The 25112-nt window shown below is 35.8% G+C and overlaps 1 protein-coding gene across 3 annotated transcripts in view; it reads left to right on the top strand.

Annotated features, from left to right (window-relative positions):
- The window catches only part of LOC149804499 (poly [ADP-ribose] polymerase tankyrase-like), a 201083-nt gene that overhangs the window by 132748 nt on the left and 43223 nt on the right, over positions 1-25112 (top strand). For 2 of the 3 annotated variants that reach the window (XR_016416027.1, XM_089940711.1), the window contains exons 37-45: positions 2671-2779; positions 3307-3580; positions 4143-4389; positions 7934-8137; positions 8487-8657; positions 17737-18005; positions 19108-19292; positions 21530-21635; positions 22349-22518. Coding sequence is in view for 2 of the 3 variants with exons in the window: in XM_089940711.1 (XP_089796837.1) it covers positions 2671-2779; positions 3307-3580; positions 4143-4389; positions 7934-8137; positions 8487-8657; positions 17737-18005; positions 19108-19292; positions 21530-21635; positions 22349-22518 (1735 nt within the window). In the remaining variant the exon portion in view is untranslated. The remainder of the gene's footprint in view (positions 1-2670; positions 2780-3306; positions 3581-4142; positions 4390-7933; positions 8138-8486; positions 8658-17736; positions 18006-19107; positions 19293-21529; positions 21636-22348; positions 22519-25112) is intronic. The other variant, XM_089940712.1, reaches the window with a different exon arrangement.

Below are 25112 nucleotides of genomic sequence, written 5' to 3'. Positions count from 1 at the left end.
ATATGGAAGTTTGGCATAATGAATGACCTATACAACCTAGGTCCTAGGGGTCTGTTACCTAACTTCTAATTTTTTGGCTGTACTGTTCATAGATCAGGAGAGATTGTCTGTTGTCTGTCATCTCTCCATCCATTATTACAATTTTAGGAAACTTTACATACACATTGAGCAAATAGACTGATTGGTCTTGCACAAAATTGTACATGTCGCACTTTGAAAATCTTATTACTACTCTTCCTGAATGAATTTTCATATCAACATGGCTTTTTACTAAATCTAGTGCTCCTAAATGAAAATGTTGATGATGTTTTGGGTTTAATGACATTTTTCAGCACATGATAGGTTATACATGGTGGGCAGTATAACTGGTGGAGGAAGAACTTGGGAAAACCCCAGTAAGAACCATCAACACACAGGAAGCTACTGGAAAGCTTTCTCACATACCCATATTGGGTGAGCCTGAGATTGGAACTAATGAGGTCAGATGACAGTGATCAGTAGAGCTGAGCCAGGGATACAGTGAAATGATGCCACTCAGACATCCTGTATGGTTCTAAAGAGCGTCCATGTTTAAAATCTGGTTATCACGGGTTTTTTTTTTTAATGAAAGGTCACACAAGCTTGGAGTTTTTGTTGAAAGACTTGTTACAGTGTCTGGTTGGTCATAAAATTGTGCCAATCTGACTTTCAGTGGTCCCCAGAATAGCCACCTTGAAAATCTTCTTGGCACTACTTGTCTTTGATGATTGATATATCAGTATTGTTCTTTACCATGGCAGCCATCTTGCAAATCATGTTATGATTACTCCTCCAGTATGTACTAGCATATCAACATGGGCTTTTCACCAGAAGACTTCACATGAATGGTCATGTCAACATGTTTTTATTTTTTAAAAATGTCTTGTGATGTCTGGTTGGTTCTAAATGAAAATGTTGTTGAGGTTGTTTTGGGTTTAATGCCATTTGTCAGCGCATGATAGGCAGCCCAGGGTGGAAGAACTACCAAGCCACAGTTCTGAAAGAAAATGATTCCAATTTGACATCTTCTACATCCACCACAGTAGCTAATGTGAAAATCTTGTTATAACTAGCATTTAAAAATTTCTTTATGAATTCTCACTCTTGATTCAACCTTTTAACCTGTGCCAAATGCATGTATTTGGACCAATCAAAACACAGGGCATTATTTACTGCTGAGTTTTATGTGCTAGTCAGTAGTATAGTATGAAACACAACTGTTATTATTGACTTAAGTCACTAATATATGTGTGTTCTAAACTGCCCCCTATTTCATCTGATGTAGTCCTTTGGCCCAAATATCTAACAGTCCCCTAATTCATGTAAGTGCACTTAGGTTCAAATGTCAAACAGACCCCTCATCCATCTGTTGTAGTCTTTAGGCCCAGATACCAAACATGTACCCTCAGAAACCAAACTTCATTCCACTTTTTTGGCATACATGTTGGTCTAATATAGAAAGTGTAAAAATCACTGTTGGAAAACTGAAACATTCTATGTTCCGAAATTATGACCTTGGTTGTCAACACCCAACAAAATTGTATTTGATATTTGTCAATTCATAAAATCCTCAATAAATCCTTTCCCTTTTTTAAAATTAAATTCAGTTAAATCAGAGTCTCCTATCATACACAAGCAGATGACTTGAAAGTTGGAGTTGCGGTTACCCATGGTACCATCTTGAACTGGTTACTAAATTGAACCTCATTTTTACAGCAGGAATTACAGCCATGCTAAAAACTTTTAACTTAAATGAAACCTCTCCAAAATGCACATCTCAAATTCCCTTTCCATATTTGAAAGACTTGCAGAATCTTAATCTGACAGCTGATTAAAGTTCCAAATATTAGAGAACATGGTACAGTCTGAAAAGGAATATTCTGTACTGTTGGCTGCACTGTCACAATGGTTTAATGGGTAATGTTAGGGCAGATGAAGAAGCCAAAGCTTCCTTCAATCACCCATTTTTTGAATGGATGATTTCATATACTGAGATTGTATAAATCAGTATATTTGTCATACTTGGCATCTGGAGAGTGGTATCCATCATACAGAACAAATTGCTGAGATATGGTGGTATTGTGCTGATCTCATGTCCAACACACGTATCTGGTTTGTGCATACCTCCTGAAGGCAATAGTGAAGCACAGTCTTGTCAAGTGTCTTGATTTGCACCCTGTAAGACCAAGTATTTTGACGTGAACTGCATGAAGAAACTGTATGATGACGTACCACCCAAGAAAATCATTGACAATTTGGGGGAATGTACATTAAACTTTCATCATGTGTTTTCAGGATTTTTGCCAAGTTGAATACAATTTTTCTCAAATGAATTCCCAAGAACTGTATTTTAAAGTGGCTGCCCTGATGGCCTCAGTGCAGTCTTTTGTCTTTTAGGCCTATGACTTTAGACCTACCTTTTAGTAAAAACTTTTGGCCCTTTGGTTCAGGAAGGGGGTGGGGTAGGACTTTGAATATATGCTTTCAGAATTAAAACGTGATGTACTGAAGTTGAGTTGGCTTTTGGAAAGTCTAGTCCTGATTAAACATAATGAGGTTTAACATAGTCAGTAATATGTTTTGCACTGTACCAACATAATGGCATCATGTTTTGTGTGATTTGCAAGTAAGGGAGAGTCTCTTTTGTTTTAGAGAGTAACAAGAATAATGATTTTACCAAGAAAGATGTTTTGGGGAGAACTGTGTCAGGAGCCTTCTTCTGGAATTATGAGAAAATTCATGCCCACCTTCATGAATCTACGTGAGTATATAAAGATGATTTTTGACAGTAAACATGCACCTCTCTCTCCCATCAGATCTAGAACATATTAGTTCATTTTAAAAGTGTGTGATGAAAATGTCCACTAATGAAACCAACAAAACAAAAACTTAATAGCAAATTAAAGCAAGACATTTTAACGCTTTTTCAAAGGTGGAAATTCGTGATTGGCATTGATCTACATGGTGTTCACTTGAGAGTCATTAGTAGAACATATTAATTAGATATTTGGATGTTGTCTATAGATGTACACAGCAGTTTTAGAATTCAGTCAGTCCCTTTCTTTTCATCGGGACATGTATACTTGCATATTGGAGACCATTGGGATTACTGAGAAAAGCCACAGTAAATGCTGCTTGATGCAGAGTTCTTGTTTGACCTTTAATCAGTAGTGGGTTCAAAGCAGAATTTCACCATATTTTAGCATATTGTTTGAACCCCAGACAAAGAAAATAAAGAATTTTGGTTAGATTCTAATAATTTAAAAAGTTTGATTTGTATTTTGTTAGGGACTGGATAAAGCTGTTGACCTCAGCAGGTGCTAGCCTGAACACTACTTTCCCCTACCCTCAGCAGTCCACTCCAGTGTTTGATGTTGTCTGCAAGTATGATCTTAGTGACTACCACAGTCCAAGCTTGAAAGGCGCTCCAGCAATCACACCCCTTATATTTGCAATGCAGCAAGGTGATTTTGGATTGACCAAGTTCTTGCTCAAAAATGGAGCCTCACCAAACCAACCAGATAGTCAACACTTGACACCACTGATGCATGCTGTCAAATTGGTAATTTTTTATTCATTAAATCATGCCCACAAGCTGGGAATAGACTTAGAAAAAATAAGACTTTTTAATATTGATGTTTATTAGATGTTAGATAGAATCAGCATTTTTCATTAGGTATAATTGCAGTTTGAAGCATTGTTACTGAAGTCTTTATTTTATATTGCCACTGAAGCATTTTCTGTAACAAGTTTCATCATTTGATGCCTATCTGATCTGTATTGGAAATTTTCCAGCAGGATCATATACAAATGAGTAAGGAAACAAAGAGAATTTCTTCAGGAGATGACACACTTAGCATGATTTTAAAGTGTTTCACTGCCTTTAAAATTTAGAACCTGGTCCTCCAGACCTTGCTATAATTTTAGTAAGACTGTTAAAGAAAACATGTGTATTCATGTAAAAAATTTTGCTTTATATTTCGTGACACACACATCACCTTGGTGGATATTGAAATTTCTTGTAAAATGTTTGATTGAATTATGGCCCTTTCTTGACATGGTTTCGTTTACTGACAGTCTTTAATGGTGGAAGTATATGATAAGCTGATTTTTGTTCCTGTTAGAATGACCTAACTCTGGTGAAGCTGTTATTGAATTATGACTATGAGCCAGAAGCAGAGGAGGACCGTGTTCCAAGTCAGTTTCCACATCTTGTAAAGAAGTTGTCTCGCCAGATATTCACTATTAAACCTGGGGACCCCACACCTACTGCTGTACCTGTTCAGGAGATTGAGCCAATTGAAGAGGATGGAGATGAAGGAGAGAAGAAAGAGGAGGATGGAGAAGAGGAAGAGGATGCAGTGGAAAATGGTAAAAACTAAAGGTTTTTTTTTTGTCTTGAGGTAGTTTGCAAATAGCAAGATTGTATATCATCTTTGATAATAGTAATGTCTGCAAGAATAATTTATGTTGAGATTTTTGTGTATTTGGAAAGTCACTTTCAGGATACATTACAACTGATTCCCAAAGAGAACATTCACTTTTAGAGATACATTACAGCTGTTCCCCCAGGCAAAATGGTCACTTATAGAGAGGATACATTACAGGTTTTCCCCCAGGCAAAATGGTCACTTATAGAGAGAATACATTACAGGTTTTCCCCCAGGCAAAATGGTCAGTTATAGAGAGAATACATTACAGCTGTTCCCCCAGGCAAAATGGTCACTTATAGAGAGAATACATTACAGGTTTTCCCCCAGGCAAAATGGTCAGTTATAGAGAGAATACATTACAGCTGTTCCCCCAGGCAAAATGGTCACTTATAGAGAGAATACATTACAGGTTTTCCCCCAGGCAAAACAGTAACTTATTGAGAGGATACATGATAGCTGTTCTCCAGGCAAAAACAAAAACTATTGAGAGGATATATTATAGATATTCTTCAGCACAATGGCAACTTATAGGGAGGGTACATTAAAGCTGTTGCCCAGGCAAAACAGCCAGTTGTTGGGAGAATGCATTCCTTGGCAAAATAGATAGAGAGGATACATTACAATTGGGTTATTCCTGGCAAAACAATCACTTGGGGGGATATGTTACATCGGTTTCCCAGGCAAAACAGAATGCTAATTATAACCCATGCATGAATAACTGTAATTAAGCAATATTGCCAAAGGTCATACATGATGGTAACTACATCATCTGTATTGCCATATTGATTGTACATGATGTATGACCAACTGCAAACAACATAGACCCAGATTTACTGATGCCAATAGCATTGACCAACCAAGGCTCATGATATTTGTTAATATTTATCATTTTAAATTCATAATTTTGACCCGACCTGATTGGGTTTTATGCAAAGACAGATCTGGATCTGTGTCTTTCATACTTTGATAAACAGTCAATAAAGCATGTACATCTGCCTGTATGCATGTTAGTGTTGTTAGCACAGTAAATACGGTAATTGCCACATGTCCATCAGCCCATTTCTTTGTCAAGAGTGTCTTTGATACAGTAAATGCTACATGTCCATAAGCCCATTTTTCTGTCAGACTGTCTTAATACAGTAAATGGTCAGTGTCTGTGTTTGCTTTTTCTTAAGTTTCTGTTTATGGTCTGCCATGTATAGCCTCAATGTGCTGAAAAGTGGCATTAAACCCAAAACAACAACAAAGATGCGTGACATATTCACAAAACCACATGGTGAATATATTCATAAAAGTATATGGTGTTCAGATTCACAACGGTACGTACAACACAAATTCACATGGGTATGTACAACACAGGGTCATAAGGGTATATACAGGTGAACATACTACACAGTCATAGTGGTACATACTACACTGATTCACAAGGGTGCATACTTCACAAGTGTATATACTACACAGTGTCATAAGGGTATATACAAGCGACATATACAGATTAATAATGGTACATACTACACAGATATACAATGGTACATACTACACAGATTCATAATGGTACATACTAGATTCATAATGGTACATTCCACACAGATTCACAATAGTACATACTACACAGATCCACAAGAGCTTCATACTACACAGATTCACAAGTGAACATACTACACAGATTCACATGTGTACATAACTATACAGATTCACAAGTGTACATACTACACAGATTCACATGTGTACATAACTATACAGATTCACAAGTGTACATGCTGAACAGATTTACAAGTTTACATACTATACAGATTCATATGTGTACATGCTATACAGATTCACATGGGTACATAGATTCAAAAAGGTACAAATACAGATTCACAAAGGTACATTCTCAGATTCACAAGTATACATACTACACAGATTCACAAGGGTAAAACTACACAGATTCAAAGAAGTATATGCTATACAGATTCACAAAGGCACATACTTCACATATTCACAAGAGAGACATGCTACACAGATACACAAGGGTATATACTACAATGATTCACAAGAGAGGCATACTACACAGATACACAAGTGTACATGATACAGATTCATAAGAAGTACATACTACACAGATACACAAGGGTATATACTACAATGATTCATAAGAGATGCATGGCACTTAACTTCACAAAGATATGTGTATAATGAGACAGACCTTTCAACCCATTTGATCTGACCATAAATCTTCAGAAATGACCAGAATATAACTTGAAAAATAATGGCAGAAATTACGAAAACTATCATTACAGTAAAATCAAGATACTGGCTTGTCCACCGTTGGGTCCATGTCCAGGTTTCGTATTGGATTCAGTGGAGCTGTTCAAGGAACCATTCTGACTTTACCGAATATCTCAGATGCTTCAAACTACCGATAGTTTTCAGTCCAAATGTATGATCAAGCTGATGCTTAGAGCATTGTCTTGTAATGAACAAAGACACTTTGAAGACCAAAGAGATAATAAGTCTCTTAAAATATTAAAATGGAATATTCCAGTTCTTGGGGGGGAAAAAGCAGGAAGTGCAACAATTACATTTTATGTCTTATGGCAGGAAAGATGATTGCCGCCACCACTTGAAATTTAAGTAAAAATGGATCACAGAAGAAGACAAACTCAAAGATTATATCAGCTTTAGAGATCTAGCAAGACTCCTTTGGGCTTCTTTGGGGGTTGGGAAAATTAAGGTCTATGTGTACTTCACAATTTTTTTAAAAAACGTAATGTTTGCCTTTCCTGCATTAGTCTCAGATCATGCTTCTAAACTTTTTAAAAGCTTGTTTCCATGTTGAGACAATTTCATTTTACCTTATGGAAAATTGATTTCACTTGTGGGAATTGTTTGACCACCTTACTGAAAAGGTCTTGCTAAGATCGGTAGGTCTGTAGAGATTCACAAAATGCTAAACTGAGACTTGTAGGGTAAATAATACACAGATTCATGAAGGTATATGGTTCACATTCAGAAGGTTAAATGGTATGTAGATAGTTGAAGTTAAACAATCTTAAGTGAAAAGAATCAAGAGAAGAGATTGTTGATTGTCAAAATTTGTAGCAAAGTAATAAAGTTCATCATGTAAGAAAAAAAGTGACAAATTAGCACTTTATTTGAACAACTATGTTAAATGATAAATGTAATCCATTGTGTGCCATACTTTGAGCAGTTGTTATTTGATGAGTTGTCATAGATCATCTTGCTTAGCTGATCATTTTTATGATAGGTAAGAAATTTTTGGTGAAATTTTACCTAGTACATCTTGTACAATAATTAATCCAAAATCCTTTTGATTGGTAGAATAATTCACAGTTCATTAGATTGGTACAATAAATAATCCACAATCCTTTAGATTGGTACAATAATTCACAGTTCATTAGATTGGTACAATAAATAATCCACAATCCTTTAGATTGGTGGAATGCTTTAATATTAAAATTTGCTTATCTTCCCACAAGATGATGCAATGGAGACCGAATCAGAAGAGCTCTCTGACCAGGAAGCAGTAGATGAGAATAGTGACCATGACACAGATGTGGTTGAGGAGGATGAGGAAGAGGAAGCAGAAGATGAGGAGAAAGAAAATGAAATTCCACTGCTCAGACTTGGCTCTAAAGTTCCCTCACTGAGAAAGGCTCCAACCAGCATAGGAACTGAAAAAGGTAGCATTCTGCCCATTCTTACCTTGAAGATGATCACTGCATCAGTTTTAGGGGGGACGGGTGTCCAAAGATTGCATTTATTTGGCTGAAGATATAAACTAAATGAATATCCATTGTAAAATTGAAACATAATATAGTATACACCATTATAAAAAAAGCTCTTAGCTTGCAATTTGATTATTAGATTTTGTAATAAAGAATCAATCCACAGAGATTGTAATAAGATTTTAACAGTGGAACATTTTATTTTACCACAGAATTCACTGACTTACAAGTACACTTGTTCACTTTAATTGTGGTGCAAATGAGCTGTAATTTTCCTAAGGATCATATATAATTTCTTCTTCAGATATGTTTCCTGATCATAAGGCATTAGGTGTACATCCACTACCTTGCAAATCCAGCACTTCCAAGTTTGTTTCAGCAAAAAAAAGAGACCTTCAAAGTCACTTGTTTGCCAAGGTGGAAGTCAGACAAGAGGTCCTTGGATATAGGGATTGGCGCAAAATCCAGTCACTTTGTCAGTTACTACCTCTGCTCATGCTAGAAAGCATCCTCTTTCTTAAGACCTTGCACATTCAGAATCCATTTGTGTGGAGCATTCTCACACAGCTACATTTCTTTTTCTCTGTTGAATACATTTCCCAATCATGATAACATTAGGTGAAAACTTCCACTACCTTCTGAATCCAACCCTTCTGAAAAGATGAAAATCAGCATTCTGTACATCATATAGATCTCAGGGAGTGTCTCTTACAATTCAATTCCCCTTGTCCCAACGTGACTTACTGCCCAAATACAGGATGTTTACCAGTTTCAGATTTTAATTGGGTCTGCAAGAACAATTCATTGTGCTTCCTGAACCAGTTGACATTTATTCACAGCTTCAAAGCATCAGTGTACATTTTTATGTGATTTAATCAGTTGTTGTTGATGTACTGTGCTTATATGTAATTTGTGCTTGTTAAAGCTACTTTGAAAATCTACACACACACACACACATACACTCACAAACACATCATTGATGCATTTTAGTTTGGGTAAATTTTTCTCATTTTGCCATTTGTTCTGGACTGTTGAATGTCAGCTTCTAAGTTAAACTTGTCTCTATTCACATATATATTTCTTGATATTGTGTGGTGGACATTGCAGTTTGTTTATTCCTATTTGTTATAGGTGTTTTCCTTTTCAGACTTTAGCCTGATTAGTACGTAATTTAGGCATTCGGGTCTTTTCTCAGAGTGAATGTCTTTAAAACTGAGAAGTGGAAGTGATTCAAGGTTGATGAAGTCCACCAGACATGTGCATGTTTAATCACAAAGCGTTCATCTGCAAGTTCATGCAGTATTTGGGCCAAGAAATGTGGTCTGACGTCTTGTGTAAATGATTTCAGAGATGTGAGAAGAGATTGATGTCCATATCGTTGGACCTGGATGTCTTTACTTTACTTCCAAATTGGGTAAGGGAGGCATGGGGACTTAAAAATGAAGATTTCCTGCATATCTTTGTTGGATTTTGCTAGATTATCATTACAGTTGTTAATTTTGGTGAATTGGACAACATGATAGAAGATCCACCCCTTTCCTTTGGTAGCCCACTGAGCACAAGTCCAATGTCAGTAAGACTGGCTGCAGGAGGGTTACAAGGTTACAGCCAGACCTGGACAGTTGTTACAGCTTGCACAACCCAACTACCTGGCTGGCCAGCTGAGCACAACACTCCCCATCAGGACCCCACTTGTTTTGGATGTGGATTAGCTGGCTAAGTCAGTACATCCCCCACCATGCATGGTGATGATACAGTATCATCAGTGCCTTGTGTGCATGCTGTGTTCAATCACAGAGGGCACACAAGATGAAGATAACCCTTTGAATTGCTGCCACATAGCCATGTGGATTGCTGCCTGAATCTACATTGTGCTAAACGGTACAACTGTATGTGTTCATAGTGATGCCATCTTCTAGGGCAGGTATTATGAAACAATAAAGGTGATTAGCTGCGATTTTTCAGTCTTGGCTGTGGGGATAAGAATTTTGTTCCTTGCATAGATTAATGCAGATTATTCAGAAACAAAGTATATAAAACAAGCAAATGTATCAAATGTTTTCTTGTTATATTCAATCCATTGTTATTAATGAGAGGAGACAGATAAGAGAAAAAGTTGATCGGGTGACATGAGAGAGAAAGAGATTGTATGTGTGCACTTGGCAGTTGCCGATGTACTCCACCTACTCTTTTCTCTTAAGTGCCTTAACAGGCTTAATTATTGATGTATGAGGGGGCTGCTCTTTGGATGTGCAGCACTTTCGATCACCGTTGATATGGTCTTGCCTCATTTTAAATTATGCTTTGCTTCATCAGAGATGTCCAGAATTTCATGTGGGTTGTGTCCATCCACTTTCCTAGAATGTGATGAGCACATTTAAAGATGTCTTCAGATGCTTACACTCTTTTAATTAAATAGAATATATTCTGGGAGGCATGTATGATCAGTAGTGACTCACATAATTGCTGTAAGGTGTGTTCATTCTTCTCGTTTTGACACTACTGTTTTGTCAAGAATTAGCTCATTTTACCAATCAGGTTTAGGGGTTAACCTTGTTTTATGAATTGAAAATCACTTAATTTTTATTTCAATGTTACTGGGTAACTTCAAGACCAGAGCAATTCATATTCTGAATACCATGTTATTATGCAACATAGACTTCTGCAGTCAGCTTTTAGAGCAAAGAAATTTTTATTGTGCAATTTAATGAAAGCGAAAGACATGTTTACGAGAATAGTGGAAGAGTTGTGTTACTAAATGTCTCGGACACATTCTACAATTCAGTCATCAATATCAGGAGAGTAGCTCAGCTTCCATCCAGCCGAGTTGTATAAGAGACTTACAAAATTGGTACTAACAGATGCCTCGCTTGGCGCTCAGCATGAAGAGGTTAGTGTTAAGACTGGTCGGCCTGGTGTCAGGATAATGTAACTGGGTGGGACATAATGCTACATGTCAGCAGCATGATGTGCCCCATTGCTAGACTCACTATAAACTTCCACACTGCAGACAATGTAGCGATATGACTGAAAATGTTGTAAAGCTGCATTAAAAGTACAAATTACACACACACACACACACACAAAAATTCCATCCACCTTTTCCTTATTTCCATTGTTTTTCATTATGGGTGAGGAAAAATCCGTTCTTATCCATCTGTACATGTTCTTTCATGTGATGTCAGTTTTTGAGGTTGCTGATTTCACTTTGGATGGTTGCATAAATCAGTTGACCACTGCATTTTAGTGATTGTATTTTGATCATGAATTTTGAATTTGGTGCTGGTTTCATTAACATTGTTGTCAGGCAAGACTGGCTTTTAACTTACTGACAATAAATTGTCATTTAAGGCATTCTGGAAGCATGTGATCACCCCCACAGTAGCTGCCTTAAATTATACCACTATCACATGGTCTGAAAGTTTTTTTTTTGTGTTCAGCTGCAGAATTTCCTTGATTAAATTGTTTTTTCAGCAATGAAACTGAATTTCAGTCAGCCAAATGACCTTTCATTGTTTTATAACATGCAATGAGTAAGAGTTCAAACGATACGCTATACATGGTGGCCGGTATAACTGGTTGAGGAAAAAACTGGGAAAACCCTGGCAAGATCCACTGACTCACAAGAAGCTGTTGGCAAGCATTCTCATATAGCCACATTGGCTCAGAATGAGATTTGAACCCACACACAGGTACGATGGCAGTAATTGGTAATTGCAAATGCTTTAGACCACTCAGCCATTCTTCAGTAATACTTACCTGATTATAATACAATATACACGGTCCCAAGTATTATTTCCAGCAGTGACTCACAAATAGACAGGATCTTTGCCAAACTCTCTAACCAAGGGGGTACCTCATTCATCTGATTTGCACCTTGGCAAAGGCTGGATTTGTGAGGTAGTGTATGTACTCTAATGTGTTATGATTGGGTAAGTATTGTCAGGAGAAAAAAAATCTTTTACTCAAAATTTTTTTCTCTAGTTAAGATTCATTGGTTAACATTAATTTTTAGTATATGTGTGGTATCAACAGCTGACCTTCCTTTGGATTAGGAAAATGTTTTCAGTTCAGGGGCTGTAAAGATCCAGTTTGGAGGGTCTGGCTTGCTGAGAGACTGTTCTAATGTTTTAATGTAGTTCAAAATACATCTGAAATTATGAACCCAAACCAAAGTTCTGTCGCACACAAAAAAGTGAAAATCAAGGAAAATATGTTCCATCCTTTTTTGTCACCCCAACAGAAAAGTAAACTATGCATAAGGATCACTTTTCTTACAGCGTTGTCATAGTTTTTCAACATTAAATTTTAGAGTTTAGATTCTCGGGCACTGTTGTATGTATAATCAATAGCTTGTTCCTCTTGGAAGGTACAGTGAAATTCTGCTATAACATAATTCATTATAATGCAGTAATAAAATGACTGTGATGTGGCTCCCACGATTTCAGAATAAGTATTCTTTTGGTGCTTCAGAGTTTTATTGCTATAATAGTAGTTTGATCTAATAATTTGGCATGATGAGATGTATTGTTTCAAAATTTGATATTGTTAATCCAATTATTATTGAATCGTCAAGTCTTGTGTTTTATCTTCAGTGCATCCTGTATACAATTTTGGCATTGTTGAGGGTAAATAATTGCCAGCGTATGTTTTCAATCAGCATGCATTGGTCCATAAAACTTTCTCACCCAAATGGAAACAATGGACCACCAATGCCTGCCTGCTCATTTAACCAGCATCTCGCTTATGCATCAGAACTATGACTCATTTCGCAATAATTTGTTCACCCAAATTGGTACAAGCTGCTGTGGCCATTGACACATACATGTACCTTATGCCTACTACCCTTCATTATAGCCTCGAAAGCCTCACCTCTGATAGTGAACTCCATAAATATAAATATATCTTCACATATATTTTTTTGAGTTAGTTTTGAAGTCTTCTTAAAGCAGTCCAAAATGCAGTCATCAGCTTTATATCACACAGATATACAAGATCCACTTGAATTTGAAGTGCTAGTATTACATAAAATGTAGTAGAACTCAGACTGGAACAGACCCATTTAAGTTGTAAGGGTGGATGGATTCACCATTATAATCAAGCATACTACTTCCTGCATTATCTCACTTCTGTCTTTTAGAGAATGATTGAACTGTCTTTTTATTTTGAGATTGCCTTTTACTTTAAAATTGAATGGTTTACTCCCAGATTTGGGGCCCCGAGTGGCCGAGTGGTCTAAAGCGCTCTCTGTTACAGATCACTGCCATCTCACCTCTGACTGCGTGGGTTTGAGTCTCGGATTCGGCCAGTGTGGGTATGTGAGAAAGCTTGCCAGTAGCTTCTCGTGGGTCAGTGGTTCTTTCCGGGGTTTTCCTGGGTTCTTCCTCCACCATTAATACTGGCCGCCATGTATAGCCTATCGTGTGCTGAAAAATGGCGTTAAACCCTACAACAACAACAACTCCCAGATTTGGTTGAGGTAGTTTTCACATGTTTCATTGTTCATTTAAGATATTTATGAAGTCAGAAGTATTTTTCAAGTCTAAATACAAGTTCTTACTAGAAACCACCATTTATTGTGCCCTTACCTGAATTTTTGGAGGTTGCAGAACTGTCAGTCCTTTGAGACACAACTCCTTTATGATTACTTTGCCAGAAAAATACGTAGTCAGTCCAAGTGCTTTAGTGTTTGGATTGGTCCAGCAGACTCCATATCTGATTGTCCATGCCTTGTTGGTATCATTTTTGTTTTTTATGTTATAAAAATTAAGTAAGGAACACATATTAACTGACTTGGAAATAGAGGAGCTGTCATTTTGCTTGTCAACATTTGACAAGGCTATGTTGGAGAATCTGAACATCTACAGTATCCACACATAGGGGTGATTCTGTTCAAATAGTCACCTTAGAGTCTTGCATGTCACCAAAACAGGCCCAAGAAAGTGAAATTACTTTGTCCTGTACTGATTTCAAGATGAATAAAATGTTGACATTGATAACTTTTACCTTAAAAGAGGAAGGTGGATATACATCCTGCCATAAATGATTGCATTCTGTGGAATTCCTGCCAAAAATGATTGCATTCTATGGAATTACTGCCAAAAATGAAAATGCATTCTATGGAATTCCTGCCCAAAGGATATTGCTTTCTATGGAATTCCTGTCCAAAATGAAATTACTTTCTATGGAATACCTGCCCAAAATAAATTTGCATTCTGTGGAATTCCTGCCCAAAGGATATTGCATTCTATGGAATTCTTGCCAAAAATGATTGCATTCTATGGAATTCCTGCTACAAATGAAATTGCATTCTGTGGAATTCCTGCCCATGGAATTCCTGCCCAAAATGATATTGCATTCTATGGAATTACTGCCCAAAAAGATACTGCATTCTATGGAAGTCCTGCCCAAAATGATATTGCATTCTATGGAATTCCTGCCAAAAATCATACTGCATTCTGTGGAACACCTGCTAAAAATGAAATTGCATTCTGTGGAATTCCTGCCCATGGAATTCCTGCCAAAAATAATATTGCATTCTATGGAATTCCTGCCAAAAATGATATTGCATTCTATGGAATTCCTGCCAAAAATGATATTGCATTCTGTGGAATTCCTGCCAAAAATGATATTGCGTTCTATGGAATTCCTGCCCAAAATGAAATTGCAAAAAAATTAACACATGATTTACCCCACCAGTGAAATATTGGATTTTTGTTGCCCAATCAAATTATGCCTCAGTGGACATATCCAGGTCCATTATTAATAAAAATTAACAAGTGTTTCTAATATTTCATCATACAGATTCACGAAAAGGCCTTCTGATATGGAAGTAGTTGCAAAATTTCAGCTGCAACATACTTTGAGATTGCAATTTTATGATACACAAGAACTGATGTAAAACAATATTTTAAAAAATGTTGCTATTTTTTAAAACTTCTAATAGTATTTCATCAGCATTTTAATCATCTGACAGGAACATATCCAAAAATGGCAGTTTTGCCCAACTGTTAGCATCAAAATTAGACCCTGACTTGATATAATTAAATGCACTTAAAATCAAGGCAAAGTTGAATGCAATGACATGAAAGTGCTGGCAACCAAGATTCGCTATCGTTTGGTTGGAATATTTAAAAAGAAAACTTTGTGGGCTTTCAGATGGCACCATTTCATTTACCAAAATTATCCCTGTACATGTTCTTAGAAATCTACTGTATACTGGGATAATTTTCAATGCAGAATCCCATGCTTTTGGTGTCCTTGACAAAGACTCCATTAGCATACAGTACATAGATAACATTGAAAGTACATGTTAGAGCACCAAATAGACATGAGTGAAATTCTTTAAAAAAAACCTAATTAAAAATAAAATCCTCTTTTATCACAAGGTACATAATTTTTAAGGGCTTTTAATCCAAAATTGAAAACATCCCTTGTACAAAAGACTTTGTTCATGCTAGATTATTCAGTTTGCAGTATAATGTTAACATTTTCGTTTTGAAAATAAAATTATGTTGGATGCAAATTTATATGAATTTCAGTAGTTACACTTATTTCTAGTAGCATGTCAAGCTTTGGTACATAGTCATATGTCTATTTCAGATGTTCTAGGAGAATCTCAAAATAAATAGAAACAGCTTTTGATTTTAAAAATGCACATTTCCTGAACTAAAATGTTATTTGGTCTGTTTAGTAAGGGTCATAAGTGATTCTTGAATAAAATAAATGTTATGCAGGAAAAATAGCTTGGGATTTTTGTTTTCGAAAGCATGGGTGACTTTGCAGAGTTTGGGGATTATGTAACCTTTAGTTGTCTATGAAATTCTTGTTGAGGAATCTCTATGAAATAAAGTTGGAAAAGTTAAGATTAGGCATTCTGGAACAGTTTCATCTCATTGTCACATTCAAGATTATTAGCTTGGTTTCTTTACATGATATCTTTCGATAGACCATTCTGATGGCCTAAGTGGTTAGAGGATCCACCTTAAATGCAGAAGGTCATGGGTTGGAATACAGCCAAGTCATACCAAAGACTTATAAAAATTGTACTAGCAGCTGCCTCACTTGTTGCTCAGCATTAAGAGCTTAGTGTTAGGACTGGTCGGCCTGGTGTCAGGTTAACATGGCTGGGTGGGACATCATGTTTCATGTCTGCAGCATGATGCCCCAGTACTAGACATCACTTTAAACTGCCACACTGCAGATATCTTAGCAGTGTGACTAAAAATTGTTAAAGCTACATTAAATACAAATCAGACACACACTGATTATAAGTTGGACATATTGTGCTATGGTGTTGTCTGCCCATTTGGCCCGATACTTTGTTGGAGAGATTTTAATTAAATGTTGTCCAAGTATATATCGTGACTCAACTCTGTCATGTAACATCCCACAGCAATAGAAAATGTAATTCCATGACTTACAACCTTGTCTGAAGTGTATTTTTGTAAGCACTTAAAACATTTTCATGAAACTTTTATCAGTTATGTCTCATGAATAAATGATGAGCTTTCTACCATAGACATGCAACCCCCCGCCCAGGAAGATGGTCACAGCAATGGAAACTATAGCTCTTGTATCATTGCCGGGTATAACTCTTAAATCATTGAAGATACTATAGTGAAACTTGAACCAGTTATATTTCATGACCAGACAGTTTGTCACATGCCCACTGCCTCAGGGTGAAGATCACAGCAAGAAAATGTGAGACTCTACAAATGTAAGGTTATGACTTTTGAACCATTGAAGATATTTTATTGAAACCATAATCCAGTTATGCATGCCAGTAGCTTCTCGTGGGTCGGTGGTTCTTTCCGGGGTTTTCCCGGGTTCTTCCTCCACCATTAATACTGGCCGCCATGTATAGCCTATCGTGTGCTGAAAAATGGCGTTAAACCTGACACCAACACCAGCACCAATTATGTATTACATATGGATGGTGTGTTTTGCTTACTATTGCCATGCCACTTGCCTGAAGGTGAAGGTCAGAGCAGTGTAAAATGTAACTCTATCCTTTTCAGGTGTGTTACATGTACATTAAAACTTGAAATAGTCATGATTAGATAGATTGTCACAAGCCACGACCATATCCTCTGTCTTGAGGTCAAGTTCAATGCGAGGTAAAAGATAGATCACTGACCACTGTCTATGTATGGGTGTAATTTCAGCACCACTGAAGATATTTTAATGAAACTTAAGCAATTTATATACTTGGAATAGAAAGTGAATCATATATTCACTTGTACCTCCCACCTCAAGGTCAGAGTGATCACAATGGATAATGTACATCTGTGACCAGTTTCCTGTCACTTAAACCCCAACTGATAATGGATGAAACTATCCAAATCCTCATCTTGTCATTCAAAAATTATGTCCCTAGCTCAGAGGTGAAGGTCATTAATTGGGAGAAGGTCGTGAAATTTGTTTATAATGTGCCATTTGTATATAACATGCCACTCGAGCTATTTTACTTCCTCATTTGGTTGTATTTGTCACTTTAGAGAAAAATGAGTTTTATAGCCTGCATATGCAGATTTCTTTTCTGTTTTGTGCAGTTGATTTCCCTGTGGTTGAAAAGACCAGTCCAGCTGACCTCAATGCAAAAGATTCTCAGGGATGGACCGTGGTTCATCACATAGTGTGCCCACTTGAGTATGGAACATATGATAATGATGAAATGTTGTTCATACTTCATAATGCAGGGGCTTCGATTAACCAAAAGGACCATGTTGGATTATCTCCCCTGGATCATGCTTTAATAAGGGGAGCTGTTAAACTGGCTAATTTGCTGCAGAAATTGAGTGGAACGTCTTCAGATAAGCAAGTAAGTTATCATTATTATTCCTGATTCATTATTAACCTTTGCATGTTGTGTATATGTTATGTAAACTTAAACTTTGGCACTGATGAGTGATGGCTGTATCTTCATGGTTGGATGCATATAGTTACTTGTATTATTGATGTGAATTCATGCTCACTTCAAGATACTATGTTAAAATGTCTATGCCACTGATTTAGTCCTACCCACTTGCATCAACGTACAGAAAAGTTATAGGCATGCAAACCCTACCCGTGTAAGAGCTTGTGGCCCTACTTGTGTGTCAGGTCAGCTCATCTAAATTGATCATTTGAACACTGTTATAAATATTATTGTGTAAACTACCTTAAATTAGCTGACTCGTTCACAAATGTGATCAAAGATAGCAAGGCAACCAAGTGAAAATGAGTACTTGGTGAAGCGAGTTCAAAGTTAGTAGTTTTCTTAAAATTCTTGAATTGGCACTCATAAATTTTGTCAAGGATGATAAGTGTAACTTTTACTTGCTGTGAAATCATGACATAAATATTTTACCAATAGAACAATTTTTAAAGAACAAGTTTCAACACTTATGGTTGCTTCAGTTAATAAATGTCCCTGATTTTTTTTAAATGATCTTTTTTCATTGTGAATCAGGAACAACAAAAATCAGTGTCATAATGCACAACATTTTTCAGTGCACGTGATGATTTTTGAAACCATTAGGAATAATGTTAATGATCTTTCAGTGATTGGGTATCTTGAAAATAAAGATAATTTATTCATAAAAGGAAATAACTACATTAGAAGAAGCAAGTAATACAAATGTGATTATAAAACGAGTATTCAGTCATTAGTCAGCCTAGTTGGTGCTTCCTTCCCCATTGGTTTTCAGTGTCCATCAGGGATGGTATCACTTCATTTCTTGGTGGTCCTTAAGTAACTCACATACTTGTTAATAGTGTGGTCTGTATTTTTTGATTCCGTTGAGGGAGAGGTGTACTTGTTGTTTTGTGGAGAGAAATTGTGTGAATGTTGATTTAATGATGATAATAATTATTGATGATGATTACTATTATTATTAATTTCATTATTATTATTATTATTATTATTATTATTTCCCTTTTAGGAGAAGCCTACATTCACATCCATGGAAGTTTCTGATGGTATCCTGTCTCCATTGTCTTCACCAAACTTCCAGGAGGATGCAGAGGCCACATTAATGAGATTGGATGAGGAGAGCATGGAGGTGGAGGTCAAATCTGAGGATCTGAAACCAAAAGTTGACAGTAGATGTATGTTTAGGAATGTCGGGTAAGTTATAGGACTAGGTGGTTAAATTTTAGGCAAGTAGCAATAATTAGCTTTACATAACCAGCAGACCTCTTCTGTTTTTACCATACCAGGGTTTTATTGCATTCAGCATTATAAATCATATCTTTTTATAATGCCAGGGCAGTTCCACTCAGGGTATCATAATAATAATAATGCATCCTAAATTAAAAATCCTCTCAGTTTACCATGTAGTTGCATCCAAAATATCAAAATGTGGTTATTTTGATACTTTGTGACTTTAAAGTGATCAATGCTTCATCGACTCACCATGGTCTTTTCATAGGTAATCTACAATAGCTAATGCTGTGATGTGCCAGACATAATTATAATGTATTATCTGGGCAAATTCAAGCTTGGACACTTCAGACATTTTTCAGAGTGGTCGTGGTGGTCCAAATAAGTATAAATACTGTACCTAAACCTTCAAAGAGCACTTTGTGTTTGATCACGAGTCTGAATATGGTCAGACAAAATATCAATGGGCCACATAATAACTCTAGTAATATGAGACACACTAATCATAGCTGTATACAAATAGAAAGTTCTGCGAGTAATTATATATATGCTTAATTTATATTGTGTGCTTGACATTTGTTCATTATTAGGGTAGATTTCTTTCTTTCCCAAGTTTTATCATTTTTTTTTACAAAGATGTTTACTTTGAGATCAAGGCCTAACCTCATTTATGAACTTGGACTTCTAAAAGCAAACATATTGGCAATTTGATAGACTTTTTCATTATAAATGACCCACATCATGGGCATTTTATAGTGTCTTAGGCAAGTGAAATTAATACAGGGTGAGGTAAACAAAATTATTAATTCCTCTTTTATGTTCAGTCGGTGGAATTGTTTACTCTATGGTCGTATAGTAAATAATAAAAAAGAGTGAGAAGCAACAAGCCTTGTAAAATCCACAAATCCTTTATTTCCCAAGAATACAAAGTGAAAATGTATTTAAAAAAACCTTATGCTGTTGCAAATTAATTCACAAATATAGCATTACTAACACAAATCCAGATAATAATAAATAATTTCACCCAAATCAGAATCTGAATGCAGCAATATAAATTATTTATGCCCAGGTGTTATTACAGGAATAACCTGGAAGTGGGCCAGAAGTTTCTAGAAAAAAAACCAAGTTCTAATTAAAAGGTCTGTTAGTAAAATTATAATAAAGAACATGATTAACACAATGTCTTTGACTCAGACCAAGTTAAACATGTTAACTTCTATTGATAATGATCTAATGTTCAACTCACACTCAGAGAGAAAATATAGCTATGTGTTAATTGTTTACAGACTGAAAAAAAAAATTCTGGTTAGGTGGACAAGGAACTTAGATTTTGGACAAGGTCAGCTACAAAATAAAATTTTACATAACCCATTGCATATAATAAAAAACAATAATTTGAGATAATCATTTATTTATACTATTCATTGGAACCACCAAGTGGTCATTGACTTTTTGACATTCTGGATTATATCACTGTGATACATCAAGACTATTGGCACATCAACACATTCAATATTGGAATTTATTTGGAACATTCTGGATTTTATTATTCTGATACATCAAGACTTTTTTTTATATCAGCACATTCAGAAGTTGATTCATCAGCACATTCAGTATTGGAATTATTTGGAACATTATAAACTTTGAACTTGAAGTAGAGCATTTAGGATTATTTGGGATTTAATTCACATTACTGTGCCTTTTGAATTTTCACTTTTTTTCTTTAAGACCATAGAGTAAAGAACAAAAGCATTTGTGTCCAAAATGTCAGAATGTTTAGTAAATCATGAAGATTTTAAAATGTAGGAACACTATATTCATGTCTTATGGTAGAACTAAGTTGTTAACCTCACATGGTTGAAATTTGGGGTGGATGTTAAACATTTATGTGTGATATACATAATGAAATATGGCATTGATTTTGGGAATAATTGTTTAACTGTCAGGGTGATCATAGCTCAGCAGTGGGTATGCAGAGTAACTTTTGTTGTACAATATAGCCACATTTTTGAGTCTTTATATTACACATTTCTAAAATCGTATTTTCTTTGATCCAGTTTTTAAAAAATATCCTCTCTTTTCAGACAGATCATAGGTCTTGTGATTGCCTCATCCATGAACTGACTTCAGAATGTCTCTCTCTCATAATAAATGTATAAAAAAAATTTTGATTTACTTTAATATTTTTAAATACTTTATAGGGAGGTGGTTTATGACAGAGCCATGAAGATGCCATATGATGTCACCTTGTCCAAAATTGATGTTTCTAGTGGTCTGTGGGACACATATAATTTTTACAAAATGCAGGTAAGGTTTGCCTGATTAATTGACATTTATTCATGTTGTTGATGCTAGCTTTTAAGATTTGGGGGGTTACAAGCAAGATGTGGAGAGACAGTTTGTATTTATTACCTCTTTGTTAATTGTAATTATGTTCTGTTATAGAAGAGAAGATTTTAAAAACTCCAGTACAACAAATAGATGCTTATTATTATCACTTGTATCTTTGATTACATTACCAAGAAAGTAAAGAATGAAAAAAGTACATGAATGCTTTGGACCATGGTAGGAAAGTAACATGTCGGGATGGAGGATATACATGAAAGAGTCTTAGTATTTTTGACAAGAAGAAAATTTCGAGGTATTTATATGGCCCATACAGTGTAAGATAAAGATTTCATTGATATGAAGCCCATAAAATGTCTCCATTTTGAAATGTAGTTACATAAAAGATATCACAATAACAAGTGTCAATTAAAGTGGATATTGTGGATATACGTTTACAATAAAATATGGACAACTTAAACATTATCACTTGCATGTTCTGTGTTGCTTATATAATTCACTTCAACCTTGGAAACCATTGAAATGTCTGAAAACGTAAACCCAGAAATTGTTCTGGCAGCACTGCAAGTTTTTAGCATTGTACTGTTAGTGGTTTACTAGTAAGATTGTCAGATGGGTTTCAGATTTCAATCAGACAGAATACGTATGAAATGCAAGTGTTGTGTATTTTTCAGATTATTCACCACAAGGGGAAAGATATTTACATCCTGTTTACAAGGTGGGGCAGAATTGGAGATAAAGGGCAGTATCAACACACACCCTATCCAAAGCTGCCACAGGCTGTGTTAGAATTCTGTAAAATATTTCGTTCTAAAACCGGTAATACGTGGGCAAATATCAAAAAGTAAGTTTGTAGTGACCTTTTTTGAAATAAATATTTTAAGAACTTGGTTTTAGGCAAATGTGCTGAAATTGTATTGTGTAGCAGGATAATGATCTGCTCAAGTAGATGGCACAAGGCATTAGAAAATACCAAGATTTAGTGTCTGACATTATTATATTAATGAATAGTTTGCAATCTTTTTGAATATTACAAATACTATTTTTTTCAGTACATACTAATTTTTTGGGCAGGTTCGCAAGACAGAATGCTTGAAAAAATAATGTCAGAAGAGTTGGTTTTTGTTTCTTTTAAGTAGCAAGGGCATGTGATAAATGTCTTTTGTCTTGAGACATTTGAGAATTGCTTAGGACATGTACTGGTTCATTACACTGATCTTACATGAACCAGCATCTTGTCAGATTAAATCTGTACATGTTCGTAGGCCCTGACATGCTTAATGAAGATTGTGTCTGTTTGCCCAATATGGAAATGTTATACCCTATTTATAATAGTGTCTTGTGGTGGCAACTGAGGAATACAACTTACCAAAGCACTTCTCTGCTCAGAAAGAGGTTCTCTTGCATGTTTCAAAGACATGTTGGCTGGCCACTTGCTCAAGAAGTTTAACAGTTGGCCAACACATATTGACTGTATTTAAGGCCATTTATGCCTTGTCTCACAAAATCTGGCCACGTTTAAAATAGTGATGTGTACCATAAATGTAAGTCTTACAACTTTTCATTTACATCTATGCCCAAATAATTAATTGCAACTCCAGATTTAGGAATATTCAGGCAGATACTGTATAGGAAATGTATGTATGAGAGAGAGCATTTGAGTATATATTATCACCTTACAGCAATTGATACCTGTCCATCACCTCATAATTATGGTGAGTGAGATTGTGTTACAGTATCTCAGTAATCAGTATGTGTTTATACTGGAGTTCTAAAACATCTGTGAATTGTTGTTGGATATTCAGTCTTAGATAGCACTACTCCCCCGCCATGGCATTTTACCTTGGAATGTTGACTCCAATATATTTCCACATTGGATCTTTTATTCAAGTTCTGAAGTCATTATATAGCTATGGAATTGCCAGTAGTCTTAAAATTTGACATGGTTATTGTCTTAAATGTTGTCAATAATACAGACTTATTATCACTCAGATGTTCATGGAACAGTTGATATTGTATTTTAATTACTGACTTGGGAACAGGACCATTTGTTTGGGTCAAGGAGGTTGCTGTTACAATCAGTTACCACAGTAACAATCAGACTTGCTGTGCATTAGTACAGAGCAACATCTGTCAGTATACATGCAATTTATATTGGGATTATTTCACATTTTATTCTTGTCTCCTTTTGTTGTTGGGAATAACTTTCTATTCATGAAATGGAATGGGCTCCTCCCAATCCTGTTTGTGGCAACAGTATGACACGTGCAGAAAACAGGGTTTACAGAACCCACAAAGTCAGTTACTCACATATTGCAGTATACATGCATATAACATTTGGCCAGGTACCCTTGCACCAGTTTCAATTAAAGCAAATATTAAGTACAAGTCATAGTTACAACAGTTGAAATGTGGCATGTGTATTATCTTAGCTATACAAGACAAGGTGGGGGAAAGCTAAAGACTTGGGTGATGCAGTTACCAACTTAATGTAAATTGAATGACGGCCAATTCCTTTTCTAAAAATGTACCCAGATAAAATAGTTAGCTGAAATTTCAAAGAAAACATTACCTTTGAAGCACCAACTGTTATGAAAACGTACTTAGCAAATGAAAAAAAAAATCAGTCTCAGTAATGCAATACAGTTATTTGATGTTGCCGCTACAATAAGAAACAGACATTTGTTTGGTTCTCTGAAGCTGGCCTTTAGCGGTGACTTCAATAGCGAATGCATATTTCATCAAGGAAAGCCGAGTACAATCTTAAATAAAAACAAAGAACTTTTCTTCAAAGACGTCAGTACCAAACCTATATAAAAGCAATGGAATCTGATGGATTTTTGCATTTTCCAACGTTAGTGGAACAAGTTTACTGTGCTGTGAAAGTTTCCGTTTTGCAGGGAAAAAGTTTTTGCTTACGAATGCTACCAGCATCGGCTTAAAATGCAAACTAACTTTTATCAATTTGTGAAGTACTGAAAAGTAAATGTGCTTCATCATTCGTTACATGATTGCTATGTTTATCCACTGAATTCAGACCTATATGACCTGTGACAAAATTATTGAATATTTTAAATGTGTGGATTTTTTCAATGGAATTAGTTGTATTGTGGATTCAATGTATGTGATGAGATTTGCAGGTGAATACACAGTGTTGATACGCTATTCATGCTATACATAAGACATGTATATATAAACAGTATACACATGTACCAAACCATAGTTCTCTAAATAAAGTAAAATATTATACATGCCTTATCTGTTTTCACTACAGGTGTATTTCCCATTTAATATGCATCGATTTAAGATGGTAACTGTGCCAATGAAGCATGTATTTTACCGCCAACGTTTATTACCTCCCCCCCACCGGCAAATTTGTTGGGGTACATGCATCATTTTCTTCAGCTAACTGACCTGGTTGCTTATAACACGGTTCGG

Source organism: Sinohyriopsis cumingii, chromosome 2 (genome assembly GCF_028554795.1).
Source record: "Sinohyriopsis cumingii isolate HCF-2022 chromosome 2, ASM2855479v2, whole genome shotgun sequence".
NCBI classification, from domain to species: Eukaryota; Metazoa; Mollusca; class Bivalvia; order Unionida; family Unionidae; genus Sinohyriopsis; species Sinohyriopsis cumingii.
This window is presented reverse-complemented; position numbering and strand designations above follow the sequence as displayed.